The sequence below is a fragment of the Hippocampus guttulatus genome, chromosome 19 (genome assembly GCF_054856545.1).
Source record: "Hippocampus guttulatus isolate MCC_2025c chromosome 19, RoL_Hgut_1.0, whole genome shotgun sequence".
Lineage (NCBI taxonomy): Eukaryota > Metazoa > Chordata > Actinopteri > Syngnathiformes > Syngnathidae > Hippocampus > Hippocampus guttulatus.
The window spans coordinates 6130448-6147996 of NC_141279.1; the positions used below are offsets into that span (position 1 = coordinate 6130448).

Consider the following 17549-nt stretch of genomic DNA (forward strand, 5'->3'; position numbering starts at 1 on the left):
ACTCTGTGTAGCTTCTCAAAATGCTGATTGCGCTGGCCTTCGCCACCTCCCAACAAGATAAAATGAGAGCGCAAGACGCGGAGGGGGAGAAGGCTCCCTTGACAGATCTGTGAACGGTGGCCCTCCATGTTTTTTTCTTTTTCTTTCTTAAATGAATCTAATCATTTTTTATATAAATACTTTCGTTGTCTTGGTTTCCCTGGACAAGACAACAGTTTTATGTATTTAAAATGTTTTGAAAATATTTTAATTGCATTGATGGACTCCTAATGATCATATTTACTCAAATAAAATATTAGTAGACGTCTTAGAACATTTTAATAATATGAAGTCTCCTGGTGTTTGCATTTAATGCAACCTTTTCATTTGCTGGAAGTGACCTATAACATTATTTCAAATACCATTTGTACATTTAATGTATTAAACATTTTAAACACGGAGAAACTTTTAAAACCAATTAGATGGAAAGCTTCAAGAAAATCCCGACTGGACGAGGCTTCATGTGTACATCTAAGATTCTAAAAAATGTATACGTACATTTTCGTGGCGATTTTTTCCCAGTTTTGTGCTCCGGTCTTGTCTTCTTCATTGCGATACCAGTAAATAACCACAAGAAGGAGCCTCACAGAAGCCTATTCAATCTGCTCAGGCAGAATACAAATAAACAGCGTGTAGTCGTTATACTCCTAAAATTGTCTGCATAGATACATTTAACGATAAATGGCAGCCAGTTTAAGATGTTAAAATTTGTCACTGAAAACACGGCTTGAAGTCAAAGAAAAAACTTGCTCATTTAAACCGTCACCGGAGAGATGTAGTACACACTCTCTGCCGCTTCGGGGCAGTATAGGTGACCTGTCACCTGAAGAAGGCGGAAGTGTTCCTCCCTCTTTCTCATTTGTTTTCTGCAAGAATGAGACGAAAACACGGAGGAGAACACGAAAGGAAAGTTTAAATTACGAAGAGAACCTGAGAATTTAGTTCATTTTTTTTAATGTTGATGACAGCCGCTCTCCGAAGCGAATGACTTCGCTGCTTTAAGGTGAGTAATTTTGACCCCCCCCCCCCTAAAAACACATTTCTCCCCAAATAAGCGTAAAAAAAGAAAGTAGAATTATCACAGAGGTACGCCGAGCCCCTCGTTTGTAAATAATCGATGGCATTTTGATTGCAGAGCACACGTGCAAGTCGTGTATTCATTACAAATACAACCAAGTCACACAAAGAAATGTACTAGTATTTTAAAAAGTTACATCCCCGTGCGTAAAGTACACGAAAATAATTTGTGAAAAAGTATATAATGCAAAATCATGCGAGCAAAGCTGCGAACGCTTCACCAAATAAAATGCGTACGTGTGGTCAGGTGTTGTGCGCAAACTATCGGAATGACGCGACATTTTTATTTCCAAATAATTCTACTCCACTGATAAACGTGGATACGAACGCTAATATTGTATTTACGAATGACAATGTGTTCGAAAATAATTTAGTAGCAATAAACGTCACACACATTAAAGCGGCTAATGGCGTAGTGATGTTGAGTGTTCTGAAAGGTTACGTCATTATTTGGAAACCTAATACTGTCCCGTATTTCCGACCGTTAGGAACCAACTGTCTACAGTTTTTTTCGTTTCCCCCCCCCCTCAAGAAAAGTAACAGTAACTCAATAGCATTTCTTTTCGTGGCAGAAAGATTATCGATATTTGATGTGTTTTGTGAAAATCTACTAAACGTGTCATCACTGTGGACTATGGTTTGTCACAAAGGCACTTTTATTGGGTCTTTATCATGACTGACAGTGACTGCACGGTACCGCAACTATAACTGAACATTGGCTTGTTTCAGAAGGTTTAGGTTGAGCGAGCCAAGTATCATGGTCCCGAGTGAGCGCACGAATGGAACTGGGGAGTCCAGTCCAGACGGGGAAAACGATTCGGAGACGGTGAAGACGATGAAACATTTCCCACGGTATGGCTCCATCGTGGGAGATACCTGCCCCACTTGTCGCGGCACTGGACGAATTCCCAGAGGTTTGTTTAACATTAAAAAAGGGGCATTTTAGGGAAAACTGGAAATAAACACTTGGGTCTTCAGCGGACAGTTGGTTAAAAAATAATAATATTGGGGTTGCCTTGGTTTATGATGGTACTGACATTTGATATTTATTTGACAATATTGATTGTCATTTTTTTTGTGTGTTTTCAGGCCATGAAGACCAACTGGTTGCCGTCATCCCGTGTAACGATAAAAGACTCAAACCCAGACGCACGTAAGAACAACGCAACTTGACTGTAATGTCATTATTTCTACTGTTAATACTGTATTGACATTCCGCTGCAGGAAGCTGTACGTGTGCCTGTCCATGGCGCTGTGTCTCTTCCTCAGCTGCCTCATCCTCTTCTTCCTCTTCCCCCGGAGCGTCACGCTGACCCCCATGTCCGTGCTGTCCGTCATGGTCTACTTCAAGCCGGACACGGTGCAATTGGAGGTCACGGTGAGCCACGCCCCCCAAACCATTTCGACGCATATGCAACATCTCAAACAAATGAACACAAACATACACTTTGCCAGCACTGGCACACAATGTACGTGTTAATTATTCAACACTTGGTCTATCATAACATAAGCTGCATTTTTAAAATGTGTATTCATATTTAGTCCCACCCTGAACAATAATAAAAATAATATCCAGTGGATTCATACAAGAAAGTTCAGGTGGAAGTTTGCTTTGTGCTGAATTGCATTCACATGACAGACTCTTGTAAAAGCGGACACGTTTTAAAGCGTTGCAGGGAGAAAGGACAAAGTTCCCCTCGAAGACTTTTCCATGACATTGTGTGTCAACTTGACTTTAAATTTTTTTTCCCCCTTTTGTTGTTTGGGTGTTTTTTGGGTTTTGATTTTGTGCATTTTGTCTCTTCGTGTTTATTTTTATCCTCCCCTTCTCCAGAATCTCATCAGAGTCATCAATGACAACTTTGTTCCGGTCCAAATCATGGAACTGGATGTGCAGGGTCTGATCTCCCGCGTTGTGGTGGGCAAAATCAAGCTGTCCAACCTGTCCGCCATCCCATCACGCTCTGATAAATCGGTGAATTTAATTTTTTTTAAAAACTCAAAAATTGTGTTTTGCTGGTTTTTGTTTTAACTCCTCTTTCACCTTGACAGTACACGTATCAAATTGACCTGCCCATTACTGACAACGGCCTCAGGTGAGCGGACATTTCAATCTTGCGGTGTTACATGGAGGTGATCCGACACAATCAATGTCTTGCAGGATTTATTGCCAGTCCAGCGTGATTAAGATCCACACCTTATTCCTGGAGCTGCAGTAAGTCTCAAGGGCCACACGGGGGGGGGGGGGGTGTTTCAGCGGATTCAATTCACTCCTGCAACTTTTTTTTTTTTTTTTGTCCCAGGATGACCATGAACATTTCCTACTTGTCCCACACGGAGCAGCTGTCCCTGGAGACCTTTGAGTACATCGACTGTGGCACCAACTCCACCATGCCACACCCCGTCAGATGAGCTAGCACAAGTACTCAAGTGTGTGAGTGTGTGCGAATGTGAGACCGCAGAAGAAATTGTTGTGCGCTGTGTTGATCACCACTTGTACACAATCCACGGTATGAACGGGAAGATAAAACATTTTTTTCTCTTCTCCTCGTCACGTGGGCTGTCACATTTATGCAAATCGGTTAAGAAGTTAGACATGTATGTGTGCGCCCCGCTTTGCTGTGACCAAAGAAGCACCTTTGTGACAATGAAGGGAAGATTGAGACGTGATTGTTAGTCTGTCATGGATGCACTTTATTGTAACCAAGTCAATATGGCTTGACATGGAAGGGAATTGAATGGAAATGTCCGTTGAGATGACTCATTTGTAATTAGACAGGACTCCCAATAATCATTTCCAATGCAGTTATTGTGTCGCTGTTCAATCTGTTTTATTCACTGATTAAATTTCAAGATTCAAATATATTTCTTGCTCATGTACTGACTTGCGATTATTTTATTTACAGTTTGCATTGAGGATAGCTGTGCTCATTAATGTCAATTCCAAAGACTGAGCAATCAATTGGTGCCAATATTTTTTTAATCCTGACTGACTATTTTGCACAAACTGGAACTTGCCACTACACTCCAAACATCGCCACAAATTGGACTAAAATACGTGACATCTGACAGCAGACATGGGGGGAAAAAACTAAACATTTAAATCGGAAATTGTGATTTTCTGGGAACGTGTCTGCGGTGTTTTTAAAGACTTGTTCCTGCAGTTCCAGCAAATGACCGCAAGACGGCGCCGCTTCCCCGCAATTCGTTGTGCACGTGTCAGAAAAACTATTTCCATGTACCGAAACTTACAGGTGGATTTTCGTGACCTTATTTTGGATTCGTTTGAGAATCGTCATCTTCATTTGGTAAGTACGTCGCATCTTTACAAACTTTGGGAAGCCACTTTTTTTTTTTTTTACAAAGAGATGTATACAAGGACAAGATTGACATGAGACATTTACTTGTATAGTGACAATAAAATGAATTCTGTCTCATTCTTTAGAGAACTAATCTGGGCCTTCCCCTCGCGCCGCAACGTTGCCATGGAAACCTCTCAGTCAATTGTCTTAGTAAGTTTATTAGGACAGTCATTGAAAAGGATCATTGGTTACATAACGAAGCAAAGAAAATACATGTCAATATATTGTTTAGAAGGGAAAGGGGGGGAAAAAACTTATGTAGTCCTACAAAAAGTCATACAATCGCTAAATCAAAATTGTTATGGGAGCAGAATAAAACCTCGTTAAGATGGCGGTGGAAAATCTCTTTGACAAAGGTCGCACAGAGGTCAGCTCTACCGGTGATGGCATCTGCTGGAGACATAAAAGTTTCGTTCATGGCATTTTTTTTTTCTGCTTTCATCTCATCCAAAGTAACTTACGGTTACGAGCCAGTCAATGTTTCTCTGCCTTTTCTGCCAAAGGAAATCCAAAGATGGACATGAGTCACCAGGATGCAGCAAGAAGAAAAAAAAAAGGTGCAGCATCACCGTCTTACTTTTCTTGCAGATGAAGCCTCTCTTGCTGTAGCAGGAATCCTCCCCCCAGAGGGCTTCATTGGCGTGCACGTAAAGACAGCGTTGACCGGGGTTGGGATCATAGGTGCCTGAATACAAAAAAATAATAATAATTTCTCCATATTGTAGCCTCCAGACATCCGCCAGCTCGATTTTTACAAGAACCTGTGCTCCAGCGGATGTAAGGGACCCAGGAGCCAGCGAGCCACCGCCAGCCATAACCAGGGATGCTCCAGGCGCCGATCCACATGGAGGTCTTGTTCCAGAAAACCTGAAGGGAGTCTACACACAGGCCATTATCATTGCCTTTGGGCCGAGTCCGAACCCGTCCCAGGTGGGTGATCGCAAGTCGCAATAGAAACAACCGTTGACATGCGCATTCACACCCATGGACGTTTTTTTTTTTTTTTGGGGGGGGGGGGGGCTACAAAGATGTCAAAAGGCAAACTGAAGCGAAGCAGTACCCGGAATCGCTCGTGGTACCTTTCAGGAAGGTCTGTTCGTTGGAGTCGGCGATATAGAGCAGTTCAGCGTTCTTGTGTTCGCAAACCATTCGAGCAATGGGCCAAGTGGTCCAGTATTTGTTGTTGAACCAGTAACACAAGTCGTTCGAGGGATTGTGCGTCCACAGGCCGCACTCGTCACTCCAAACTGCAACCGACAGGCCATTTGATGATGGAAGTCGTACGTGTGTGCCAGACCGGAGTGTGTGCTGTGTTGCCGTGTGTGTGTGTGTGAGACGTCACCTGGTTGCTGTAGGCGATCGTCCGCGACGCCTTTGGCTGTCGAAACGGATGCAATGCAAATCAATGAGTGAGTGCGCATTCGAGGGAGATCATGTTAGCGGTAATGACTTCCGGACCTTTTTTACAGACGAAGGAGATTTGCTCCTTGCAGTACGAGTAAGACAAGCTCCCTCTGGCGTCCATTTTCAGACACATGGAGACACTCATGCCTGATAAGTTGAAACCAAGCCAAGGGTTCTCGTCCTGTTCAAAGGGTGGGTGAAAAGCAAGTGGCGATTGAAAATTGGGAAGGACACATTCTTAACGGCAAAATGACAGAAACAAATGATTATATTTTAGCATTTCGTAGTAAATAAGACAAAGTAAAATCCCGCTTGGTGTTTTTCTATTTAGAAATGTTGGAGGAGTGACGTCATATTATTTAAAAAAAAAAAAGTCAGATGACAACTTTCTTGAGACTGCTGTCAATGTTTCACTTACTACATCTGTTCCGTCGGAGTACATTAATTTCTTTCCCTTAAACTTCAATCCGATCCAGGTCCAGTCCCTTAGCGGGTGATCTTCACAAACGGAGATAAGAGCTTTAATTTAGTACATGAAGAGAAGCCGACCTCGTCGGGACCAAGCGGTGCTACGGTCTTGGCGCTCACTCTTCAAGAAGTCCCACTCCTCTTGCGAGTGGATGCTGATCAGGTGACTTTTCCTTTTGAGGCAGTAATCCTCAGCCTTCTGCCAGTCTCGTTTCTGGTTTTCCTTGTCAAAGTAATAGCAAAAACCTTCGAATGCCACTTCGTCAGATTCACAGCCGGAGTCTATGGGTCAAAAGGAACATGCTTAGAAAAAAAAAATGCATTTGTCACTGAGTCGACTCACTTGCCGCTGTTGTTGCTTTTTTTTTTAAAAATTCAGTAGTAAAATTCAGTTCAGTACCCCCCAGCCCCCAGTTCATTTTCTCAACCCCCCCCCCTTCCCATCTCTCCCGACCCCTCCCATTTTTACTACAATTAGATACCTAAATTATCCATAAACATCAAACTTGAACTGAAGTCCAATTTGGAATATTAAAAAAAAAAAAACACGTCACGTCTCACAAATTGATATTATTGACTCACCGGAAGTCGCGCATGCGCCAAGCGCGAGCAGACGCAGCGCAACAAGAAGCCATCGTGTCGCTTTCATTTTCAGCGTCCGGCGTTGGAGACGGCAGTTTCGGTGAAGTTCGGCGAAGCTTTTATTTGAACTGAGGTGCGTCGAGGAGTCCGAGCAGAGTGACCGAGGCGAGTTCCAAAGACTAGGGCGCTCTCCTTCGCGATGGACGTCATATCACGCTTGCGTTCCGTCGGCGTACGTCTAAAAGTGGAGAAGTCCATGTCACAGAGCTTGAATAACGGCACAGAGGTTGAATAAGTTGAAGAACGTGAATAACGGCGCATAACGTAACGGCTCCAGGGTTTAAAAAAAAAAAAAAAAGCAATAGTCCTTAAACTACACTCGGCACGATTTTTTTCCCGATTAAGTTCTTTTACCAAAAAAAAAAACAGGAATATGATTTTAGCCAATAATAGGGCTATCCTTCTCTTTTGTCGCGCTGATGGGAAAATAGTTTATGACCTCTGCACAAGAAGTGTTTCTCAAATAGTGGGGCGCGCCCCCCTGGCAGTTTTTGCACAAATTAAGTCTCGCTTCAAGTTTTGCTGTGTGCAATGGTCACCACTAGATGTCACAAACCGCACGTCCGACGTTTTTCGACATGGTTTGAACCTGCACAGTATTGAAAAGTATGAGTTGAATCAAATACCCAGCATACGAAGTACTTGTACGATAAAATATTGGTGTCGTTTAAAACTGTAATCCATGAAAAGGATTAATCTCGGCAGCAATTTTCTCCAGACAAGATGCATTCAAGCGTCCTCATGACGCAGTCGAACGAGAAAAATGCCAGAAAAGACGACACAGGGAGCACATTCGTGATTGCTCTCATTGGTCGTGACGTCACCAGGGCTCTCGAGTGGAGTGCGTTCGTGGCGGCGGCGACTGAGAAGTGAGCGACTCGGTGCTGCTTGCGGACCACCGCGGGAGGGCAAAGCAGCCGTATTTTATTTTTGATGACAGTGCAACATGGATGCGTTTGAAGACATTTTTGTCCTCCTGCACGTTCACGACTCGCACGTCTGCCGAGCGATGCGTTCATGGGCTTGAAGAAGACAGAGACCGCGTTGAAGGTACGTTACTGCACGCCGAATGTTTATTACATGCATTAGTTGAGGTTCAAAGTGCTATGTTATTCCCTGTATGCACATTTGCCTTCATTTAGTTTCCGCCATGAAGCTCATCATGCGTCGAAACACGAATAGGCGTTTAGTTCCGCGCGTGTAGTTCAGTTTTTCGATAAATGTAGTGTAATCAAGCAGTAGAGAGGTTTTGATGGAAATCGGGATGTCAATAACCGGATTAAAGCATCATCGCCGTCTGCATGCATGAATGCCTTCAATCCAGTGCTGCGCTGAAATGAACGTGTGAGGTTGAACAGCCTTTTCAGAGGATTAGTTTTGGTAAATGAGACACCAAACGCCTCAATCTTTTTTTTTTTGTCTGCAGTGTCTCCCAACATTATTTGAACCAAAGTGAATAAAATGTTGCAAAAAAAAGGGGATGCAAAGGTTATGCACCTTCTGAACTCTAGTGGAAAAGCATGACTTTTTTTTTTTTGCCCGTCCACCATATGTCGCTCGCAAAGATAGATGAAGTAACTCTAAGATCAACCGACTCAATTGACTGCAGCCTTTTGAAAACCCGTTTATTTGTGGATCTTCTAAGCACTTTCTTTTCTTTGTTTCGAAAAGGTTGGCGATCCTGTCTGACATGCAGACCTTGTAAAAAAGCTCCAGAGGATCAAAGCAGGCATCCTCACGGAAGCCGGGGAATTATGGGTAACCACCTGAGCGACTTGGCGCCCCCCGGCTCCTTCCTGCCCGGCTTCAAGTGCCTGCACGTTGTCGTGATCGGGCTGGACTCGGCCGGAAAGACCTCACTGCTCTATCGGCTCAAGCTGAAGGAGTTTGTGGAGACCATCCCCACCAAAGGCTTCAACACGGAGAAGGTGAAGGTGTCGGTCGGCGGCTCGCGGGCCGTCACCTTCCACGTGTGGGACGTGGGCGGCCAGGAGAAGCTGCGGCCGCTGTGGAAGTCGTACACGCGGCGCACGGACGGCCTGGTGTTCGTGGTGGACGCCGCCGAAACCGAGCGCATGGAGGAGGCCAAGGTGGAGCTCCACAAGATCAGCCGCAGCTCGGAGAACCAAGGCGTGCCCGTGCTGATCCTGGCCAACAAGCAGGACCTGGAAACGGCGCTGCCCGTGGGCCAGGTGGAAAAGCTGCTGGGCGTGCAGGAACTGAGCGCCGGGACTCTGCACCACGTGCACAGTTGCAGCGCCGTGGACGGCCGCGGCGTGCAGCAAGGCTTGGAGAAACTGTACGACATGATCCTCAGGAGGAAGAAGATGGTCAAGCACAGCAGGGGTAGGAGGAGATGAAGAGTACGGAAGGACGCATGAGGAAGATCGCAACATTGTCTGGTGGCGGCAAAATGCAGAGTTCCACCCTGAAGATGAATTGTAGTAATAGGGAGCAGGTCCTGCTGCGAACTGTAGAAAAAAACTAAACGGCAACTTTGGAAATCGCACTTTTAAATCGTAGCGATACCGCAATCTCAAACTACTTTTAATATCAATTAATTTCAAACCCCATTTGTAACGTTACCCTTCAAAATAAATGGAGCAAAAATAATAATAATAATAAATTACAATGTGGTGAAGTCTCTTTGGAACTTGAATTTGGCTCCTCCCCGACACGCAGCGATCGGAAAGAACAGTCAAGCTGCGCCACTTTATCATGATATGACACCAACTACTACTTTCCTATTATCCAAGGCTTTGGATCCATCTTAAGGTGTCTTTGCACAACAGAGACATAATACAAATTATATGAATATTTGATAATGGGTTCCTAAACATTTAAATTTACACCTCTTTAAATGCATTTGTGTTCCCTAACGAGCGTTTCTCAAATTTTTTTTTTTTTATAAACAAAACCAATAAAACTCACTAGTGATTTGATTTGACGCTGTTAACAATTTAAACCGTTTCTAGTATTTTGGTTAAATTTACAAAGCTACATTAGAGAGCATTTGTATTCGTCTGGAAGGATGAATTCTGAGAAAAATGTCAGCATCATATTTCCAAATCTGCCAGAACAAATGGATCCAATTCCAAGGCGCAATAAGTAATTGATAAGCTAGCTCACACACAAAAAAAAAAGTCACCTATTTTGATAATCTTGTGTACCTATTTTTGCGACATTTTTTTAATAGACCTGACGGAGAAAATGATGAGATGAGTTCTGAACCGGCGCGGCTGCTGCTGCATCCTTTTGTTGCTTATCCCGCAATGTGCAAAAGCTTGATTAAAAACCTGTCTTGTTTTCTTTTTTTTGTTTTTTGTAACATTGGTGAATGAATAAATCAAAGCACCACACTTTGGACATTGTTTGTTGTCTTTTGTGAGCGTTGGTCTTGCGTGGCATGAAGAGCCAATGGCTAATGACTTCAAATTCCTCCTTGGGGAATTTTTGCACTCGGACTTGCGCGACCTGCACCTGCAACCTCATTGGGAAAAAAATAAATAAAAGTTTCTCAAGGACGTCTCCATGCAGCATCTGGCTTGCTGACTTCATTAGCATTGTAATGTAACGGCAGCAGACCAGAGACCGTGGAAGTGTCAATCAAACCAGAACACCAAAAAAAAAAAATGTGCGACTCGGCCTTCTTTCTACAAAGTCTTAAGTGTACAATTTTCATTTCGTGCCCTATCTTTGATCCATAGCCCATATCTCTGTTGACATTTAACGCTAGTTCAGGGTTTATCTGCGTGTCGGGGCCAAAGTCACTTTGGGACGGACTGCGGTTCACTCACGACGATCATGAGGACAAGCGCTACAGAAAAATTGGACGGATGCGGCGTAAGATCCAGAGAGTTGTCGTACCGACCTCCGACAGAGCGTGTGACTGACTGACTTCCCGCATCGCTATCCCAGTTGCCTCCCCCTGCGGAGGCAAACTGAAGAGAGCCGCGTGTTCAATCTTTTGCCTCGTTTTGCATATTTTACTTTTCAGGCGCCCCGTTGTTTCCTACCTCGCTTGACAAGGTCCACAGCAGGCGGGCAGGGAGGCTGCTTTAGGTTGCAGAAGCGTCCCCCGGAATTATAGAACGCAATGCGGAGAGACGAGCTCGTCTCTGGGCTTCGACCCGTTTGCGCACCCTTTAACCTGATAACACGTTAAAATGTCCGCTGACGAGTCTCTTCTCAGCATGTGTTATCCCACCGCTCGTAAAATTCTCGTGGATTCACTCTTGACGATTCGAGATCATCCAAGTGTGTCACTCCGAGACCCCTCAAGGCCAAGTCTTTGGGAAGACCTCGCGACAACAGAAACAGTCCGTGGAAGAACCGCAGATGTTGACCCCCCTGACTAATTAAAGTCCCTGTTAAAGATGACCAAAAGACAATTTTGTTGTGATCCCGATAAATCCTTTGATTTAATGGGATGTCCCTTTGGGCCACGGTCAGTAAAAAATGGGCCATGCAGCGTTTGACCTCATCTTGATGAAAAACAGACCGCGGTACCTCTTAACGCCGCAAACAGGCCTGAGACATAATTTTCCATCACCCTGGCAACCTGACTTCATCAGTCCCCGAAGGGCGGTGAAAGGGTCGGATTGCTTTTTTGTGGCAGCGTGTCCGATCCAGCGGAGGTTACCGAGGGGGCCGGGGAGATTATAAGAGTAGAAGATCAATACCGGAGTCATGAGATCTGTTGACCCCTTTCCTTTGGTATTCACTGTCCTTGTTGGGAGCGTCACGCGATGGCCGCGTCTCAAATTTCTCGCACCGTTTTCGGAGCTTCGGAAATGTATGAAAGGTCATCGTCGCCGGACGTAAAAGGTCGGCAAAGGGTTGAAAAGGAACAATGTTTGTGGTGGTGGTGGGCGGGGGCTGGATTAGCCGCTGTCGGTTTTATCCCTCACAGATCGTAAAGCTGCCACACTTGGCCTCCATTTAGGAGGCGAGCAGGCCTGATTGAAAAGGGGGGTGAGGGGGGTTTGTAGGGAAAGGATCGAGAGGGAAAGCGAAGCTTGACTTTATCGGCAGTCTTGCACCCGGCGGGATGCGGAGGTGACTTTGGTGTGACATCTCCTTCGCCGCTCTCTCGAGACATATGGCTTCAACTCCCGTGGTAGTGATCGAAAACAACAACAACAAAAAACTTGCCCCTTGTCCAGCTGCGGGGGTTGAAACATGACTTCATTGGATGACATCATCTTTCGTCCCTGCGCCGGGTGAACGTTGAGTCACATTTCTGCCGTACAGATGAAGCGATGCTCCATCAACTCATTTTGAAACATCTGGCCGTGTGTTTTTCTTTGGAAGCGATTTAATCCCGCCGGGATTGAACGCGCGGGGGTTAGGTCACCTCAAGTCAATCCGATCCATAAATCCTTTGGTGTCGCATGCTAGCTCTCAGGACGCGTGCTACAAAAAACCCCCACCAAAGTCGAACCTGGTGAACTTGATGTCCAAGGTTCCAAAAAGTGAACTCCCATTTCGGTAAAGAGTTCTCCATAAAGAGACGTTTTCGACAACCCGTGCCCTTCGCAACCGTATGACCCACGTCAACCTTCCTCTTTGCACGTGGCGTTTGTTGACACAGTGGTCCCCCGCCTGAGGGAAAAGGTGAGACCCCGGCTGAGGGGAGTCGCTCAGATCTCAGTGGGATGCGGGGACAGCTGCACGAGCCTCGTGAAAGGAGAACGTAAATGTCATATGACAACGTTGAAAGTAAAGAACGTTGATCATTTGTCTGTTATGGACGTTGTCTTGTTTCTTCCTGCTTTGTGTCCTGAATCTCCTCTTTTCAAAGTTCCGGTTTTGGTTCTTTGGATGTTTTGCCTGTCCTGTAATCCCAATTAACTCCTGGAAGGCCTTCCCACTTTCTGCGGTTGTCCATTTTCAAAACAAAGTCTGTGACAGAGGCTTTGGAACGCAATGAATTACCTCGGGCAATTCTGTCGAACAAGTCCTCATTCACTCATGAAGGACGGCACGATATTTTCGGCATGCTAGTCCCTCCAAATCCGACTGCGCATCCGTCAGGGCTCTTCCATGATGGTTCTGAAGAGGAACCCATGCGCAGCAGATCTGGTATTTGGGGCTTCGTCGCCTAAATGAGGCCACCAGAGTGGCCCTTTTTGTTCGGCCTCATCCAAGCTCAGCATTCCTTTTTGTTTTGTCCATTTTAATGGCACTGTTTGTGGTTCCACTCAGCCCCCTCGGACCAAAAAGAGAGTCAGAGAAAGATGACAAGTTTTGTCCCATAATGACATCAGTAGCACATCATGGACTGATCTCGGGCCCCTTCACAGTTACCACCAAGGTATTGGGATGCCAACACCAACTCGTGGCGTCTTGTGCTTCGTGTCAAGCCTCAGGTAACTTTTTGTTATCCGTTGCGCATTCCACTTTTATCAGCATTCGGAAAAATAAAGACCCAATTGGATCCAAGGAGGAAAGATGGGTGGAGATGCCTACATGGTGTCCTTGTGGCCTTTATTTGAATCCTCCTTATGTTGCCTCCAATGATGTGTGGCAAAAACAGCCTGCAGCCCCTCTTTCATCAGGAACTTATTAAACTCAGAGAAGTGTGAAGGTATAAAAAAAAAAAAAAAGAAAAGAGCTCCCATTCTGTCAAGGTCACACTGCACTTTTAGGCAAATCCAGTTCTGCTCCAGCTGGGAGCATCACAATTACGCCTTTGTTATTCCACAGCAGGGGGGAAAAAAAAAAAAAAAAAAGCATCATCACTTCGCGGCATTATAATCTCCTTTAGCCGGCGAGCCAAAGCAATATTTTCTCATCGTCGCTGTCGGTCGCTGTCATGAGACAGCAGCTCGGCGGAGAAGGTGAAGCGGGAGGGGAGGACGCGGGAGGCACTCGGTTGCCTGGCAGTCGGTCGTCGCTCGGGGGGGCAAACATGACGTGAACTCCCCTGACAGCCTCAGATGCTGCAGTGCAGGAGGAACCTGCAGAGGCAGATATACAATTACAGGTGCAATGCCAAGGCTGCTTTTTCATCCCTGTACAGCAACGCTGAATGGATACATTTCATTGTATAAACTAAAAATATCAATAATAATAAAATATGGAAGGAATCCCATATTCAGAGATGATCTTGAAGTGACATTATTATATCTCGTGCCTTCATTTTTGGGATTGAAATCCTAAATATATGTAACACGCTGGTTGCAGTTAAAAGGTTTGAATCGCATTGGGTGTCGTGAGTTGAAAATAATACAACACATAACTTGTTAGAGTTACGAAAAAGATCCAAAACAGAATTGGGCTCTCAAAATTGGATTGGATTGGAGATACAACTTTGATACACCCCCCCCCCCCCTGCAAGATTGACCAAGGCTTGGCAGTGTGACAGTCCTTAAATACATGGCGAATTGATACGAACGTTGGCAGCAGGTGTACGAGCTGGAGGGAAGGCCCTCCTCTGCCACCTGCTGGAGACGCACAAGAACTGAATCATAACAATAACCGCTCGAATCTTTTCTTGTTCCGAAAGTGGAACATCGGTCGCTTGTCCATTTTTTGTTTTGTTTTGTTTTTCAGGAAAAAGTGCAACACGAACCTGAGCAGTCATTTGAACAATTTTTCATGTTGCTGTGGTGCCGTTCCAATGGAACTCACGAGCAAGCCATCGCTCGCCACGGCGTCCGCTAACCAGAAGGGTGAGTGAGCTGCACTGTATTTGTTCTCAGAGGAAATTTGTTGCTTGAGTTTGCCGCGGGACAGAATCCATTTACTATGACACCCCCATAAATCGCGTTCAAAAGACTTCAATCGACCTTCCGTTTTGCTGAATTCCTCATTATCGCGTTGCTAAAACTGTTTCATAAATGTGACGGCCATTCATATCCCGATCCGATTATGAATGAAGCCGTCACTTGAGCCTCAGCATGGCAACGTTGAACACTAAGATTAGCGCTGATTAGCTAGCCTGTTTGACCCGAGCTATTTTGGGAATGTTTTCTTGAAAATCCTTTTCGCATGTGGTGGTTGGTAATATACGTACATGACGTCACATACGGTGTACTGTCATCGTTCGGTATTTTTACGTGAAGTGTTAAGAGCTGTTTGCGTTACCCCAAGATGCGAATCGAGGCGCCCGAGCGACTCATTTCCCCCCCTCTCAAAACAAGACATCGGGCTCACGTTTTCATCCCAGAAGTAGGTTGCCGCCTCTAGTCTGCCCAGTAACACTCCTGCAACGTGGATGCATGAGTGTGTGTTGGTCATGTGCAAGCATGCATCAGCGTGTTATGTTTGCAGTGAGTGGGCAGAGTGGGAGGAAGATGAGGAGGAGGAAGAGGAGGAGAAGGCCAGCGCTAAAAGCTTGAACAAAAGCTAAAGATAGCGCAGCGCTCGCGGGCACTCAGCTCGCCTCTTGTCAAGGTTGGACAAAACTCAACACGAGCGCACCCCGACAGTCTCCACTCAGCTTGGTCCAATTCTCGACTTATCTGTCAAAAAACCCCACCAAAACTAAACTTTCCAGCAAACGATTGTATCCAGCTGAAAGTTTGAACATGGAAAATCCAGATGTGACTTGTTCAAGTGTGCTCAAGTATCCAAACGGATTTCTCGGAATGACAAGTTTCAGCACACCTCATAGTGCGTGATTCACTGCCAGTTTCAGACTTCCCTGAGTCACTGCTCCGAGGTGGCCGCGCGCACGTTTCTCAGTTCGGCGCGGTTGGGCCTGTTTGGAAGTCTGCGCGAACAAACTTGAGAATGCGGCCCTGAATGAATAGCTGTTAGTTCTTCAAATCGGCGCCCCAAAAATACTGTCATGTAAGGACTATAGGGAACTCAGCTGCAATGCTTTTAACATGTTCAACTCTTAAAATACGTACGCTAAATTGAATGCCTATTAAAAAAAAACAACAACAACAAAACAAACACACACAAATAATACAAAGAAAATAAATACGGCAGACCGCTCTCTCAACATGAGGACTGTGGGTGGTTCGAAGTCTTTTCCTTGTCGTTTGAGTGAATCACTATCGAGTTACTGTTTTGTTTGAAAAGTGTTCTCAGCCAGTGGCCGTCCCAACAAAGGGACCACTGATAGCGACGCGCGAACTCGCCGATCGACGGCGACACGCCAAAGACGCACGTTGGTTTGTGACAGCGAGTGATTGTTGTGAGGGGGGGGGGGGGGTGCCGTCTGCGTTCCCAGACTGTGACTTTTTATCAGTTCACATTCATTATTGTGAAGGAGCATTGATTGTTGAGTGACGTTCGTTGAATTTTTTTTTTGGGGGGGGGTTGTACAGCACGGCTGACGAGCGGTTAGCAACGTATTGGTAACGCATAAAACATCAAGAGATTTTCCACATTGGTTTCAGCCTACTTGTACATAAGAAGCTAGCCAACAGGTTGAAGGAAAGACTCTTGTCATCAAAAGTGGTCTGGAACAGAACCAAGAACTGGCGCGGGAACCGACATCTGCCCTCTCCCGCTTCCAGGTTGAACTTACGCATGCCCGATTAGCCTGAAACGCGTATTTGTCTTCACGAGACCTAAGCATGTACGCGACCTACACCGAAAGGAAAACATGGGGTTCAGGAGGGGTCAGCGTCCTTTCTGAACTGCGGGCGACCACCCAAGGAGAGGCGGTGTTGTGAATACAAACGCTCGGCGAGGGCCGGGCGATTTTACTTCACAAAAAAAAAAATCATAAGATTCCGCTCACGTTGGCGATTAAAAAATTGAAAAGTCGCTCAATATAGCCACCAAATGATGACGTTGGTGACCGTTAATTCGCTCTTCTCTGTTCACAGCCATGTTGTTAGTGCAAGCGCATTAACAGGGAATCGATTTGATGTAAAAGAAATAACATCACGGATGATAGCCATGCTGTATCTTCCGCATGAGGCAATTTTCTTTTTCAATTCGCATTAGCACACATCTGATTGTTCCTCCCCTTAATGAACCGGCTTACCGCTGGATCTATCTGATGGGAGTGGGGGGGGGGCACACAGATGGTTGTATCCATCACCTCGTGCAGAAAAGTTCATTGTTGGAGCTCAAGACGAATCACCGACGCTTACAAAAGCCCTTGGGTGAAAGTGGCTCGCATTGATTGAGATGGCTTCTTTCTAAAAAAAAAAAAAAAAAAAGTGCTTAAAAGGGGCCTCGAAGGCAACACGTGCACGCTCCATTGTCATGCGCGCAGAGGCCATCTGGAAAAGGCAACCAGAATGTACTGAGAGAGCCTAATAAACACTCCTTCGCACATTGAGGGGCTGAATTTCCGTGAAAGCGAAAAGTACCGAAGTTACAGTTCAGAGCTTACAATGCCGCACCGGGGCGCCCGTCTTTGCTGTTTGTTCTGTTTTGATGTGCTTTCAAGGAGGCTTTCATGTGTTCCTTTCGACGGACGTCCCCCCCCCCCCCGAGCTGATTTGCAGACGGACTCAGGTGGTCCCGGTCCAATTAAGCAGCGTAGATGTGAGATGAGAAGGTAAACTGTCAATAAAAAAGCGACTAAATCAATGCTTAGTCTTATCCTCAAACACGTGGGATGTCATTGCCCCCCCCCCCCAT

General features: G+C 45.5%; 3 protein-coding genes across 4 annotated transcripts; 2 read left to right on the plus strand and 1 right to left on the minus strand.

The window, feature by feature from the left end:
- The first annotated feature begins 867 nt into the window (after positions 1–867).
- tmem106a (transmembrane protein 106A) lies at positions 868–3981 on the plus strand. Of its 2 annotated transcripts, none has more exons than XM_086099555.1 (8): positions 868–1042; positions 1849–2030; positions 2206–2269; positions 2341–2494; positions 2951–3091; positions 3169–3212; positions 3278–3331; positions 3420–3981. In XM_086099555.1, the coding sequence occupies exons 2-8, from the start codon at positions 1874–1876 to the stop codon at positions 3526–3528; spliced, it is 723 nt and encodes a 240-aa protein (XP_085955681.1). In that variant the 5' UTR covers positions 868–1042; positions 1849–1873; the 3' UTR covers positions 3529–3981. The 2 variants fall into 2 exon arrangements, with proteins under 2 accessions (XP_085955681.1, XP_085955680.1); XM_086099554.1 differs by having other exon boundaries at positions 869–1042; positions 1846–2030.
- A 669-nt stretch (positions 3982–4650) lies between these two features.
- LOC147189832 (macrophage mannose receptor 1-like) lies at positions 4651–7458 on the minus strand. The gene is made up of 10 exons (XM_086138996.1): positions 6933–7458; positions 6471–6632; positions 6301–6380; positions 5937–6063; positions 5821–5856; positions 5558–5725; positions 5240–5356; positions 5056–5163; positions 4940–4972; positions 4651–4868 (listed from the first exon to the last, which is right to left on the minus strand). The coding sequence occupies exons 1-9, from the start codon at positions 6997–6999 to the stop codon at positions 4953–4955; spliced, it is 885 nt and encodes a 294-aa protein (XP_085995122.1). The 5' UTR covers positions 7000–7458; the 3' UTR covers positions 4651–4868; positions 4940–4952.
- An 86-nt stretch (positions 7459–7544) lies between these two features.
- Positions 7545–10351, plus strand: arl4d (ADP-ribosylation factor-like 4D). The gene is made up of 2 exons (XM_086138997.1): positions 7545–8042; positions 8664–10351. Exons 1-2 carry the CDS (start codon positions 7943–7945, stop codon positions 9350–9352), a joined length of 789 nt encoding a protein of 262 aa, XP_085995123.1. The 5' UTR covers positions 7545–7942; the 3' UTR covers positions 9353–10351.
- The last annotated feature ends 7198 nt before the right edge of the window (positions 10352–17549 follow it).

Bases quoted from the DNA above. Each gene is read 5' to 3' on its own strand.
- LOC147189832 (XM_086138996.1), bottom strand. From the start codon at position 6,999: ATGAAAGCGACACGATGGCTTCTTGTTGCGCTGCGTCTGCTCGCGCTT. The intron at 6,633-6,932 runs GTGAGTCAATAA...TTTGACCCATAG, and splicing joins TGGCGCATGCGCGACTTCCG to ACTCCGGCTGTGAATCTGAC. The intron at 6,381-6,470 runs GTGAGCGCCAAG...CCGTTTGTGAAG, and splicing joins GGAGTGGGACTTCTTGAAGA to ATCACCCGCTAAGGGACTGG.
- arl4d (XM_086138997.1), top strand. From the start codon at position 7,943: ATGCGTTTGAAGACATTTTTGTCCTCCTGCACGTTCACGACTCGCACG. The intron at 8,043-8,663 runs GTACGTTACTGC...TGTTTCGAAAAG, and splicing joins AGACAGAGACCGCGTTGAAG to GTTGGCGATCCTGTCTGACA.
- tmem106a (XM_086099555.1), top strand. From the start codon at position 1,874: ATGGTCCCGAGTGAGCGCACGAATGGAACTGGGGAGTCCAGTCCAGAC. The intron at 2,031-2,205 runs GTTTGTTTAACA...GTGTGTTTTCAG, and splicing joins CACTGGACGAATTCCCAGAG to GCCATGAAGACCAACTGGTT. The intron at 2,495-2,950 runs GTGAGCCACGCC...CCCCTTCTCCAG, and splicing joins CGGTGCAATTGGAGGTCACG to AATCTCATCAGAGTCATCAA.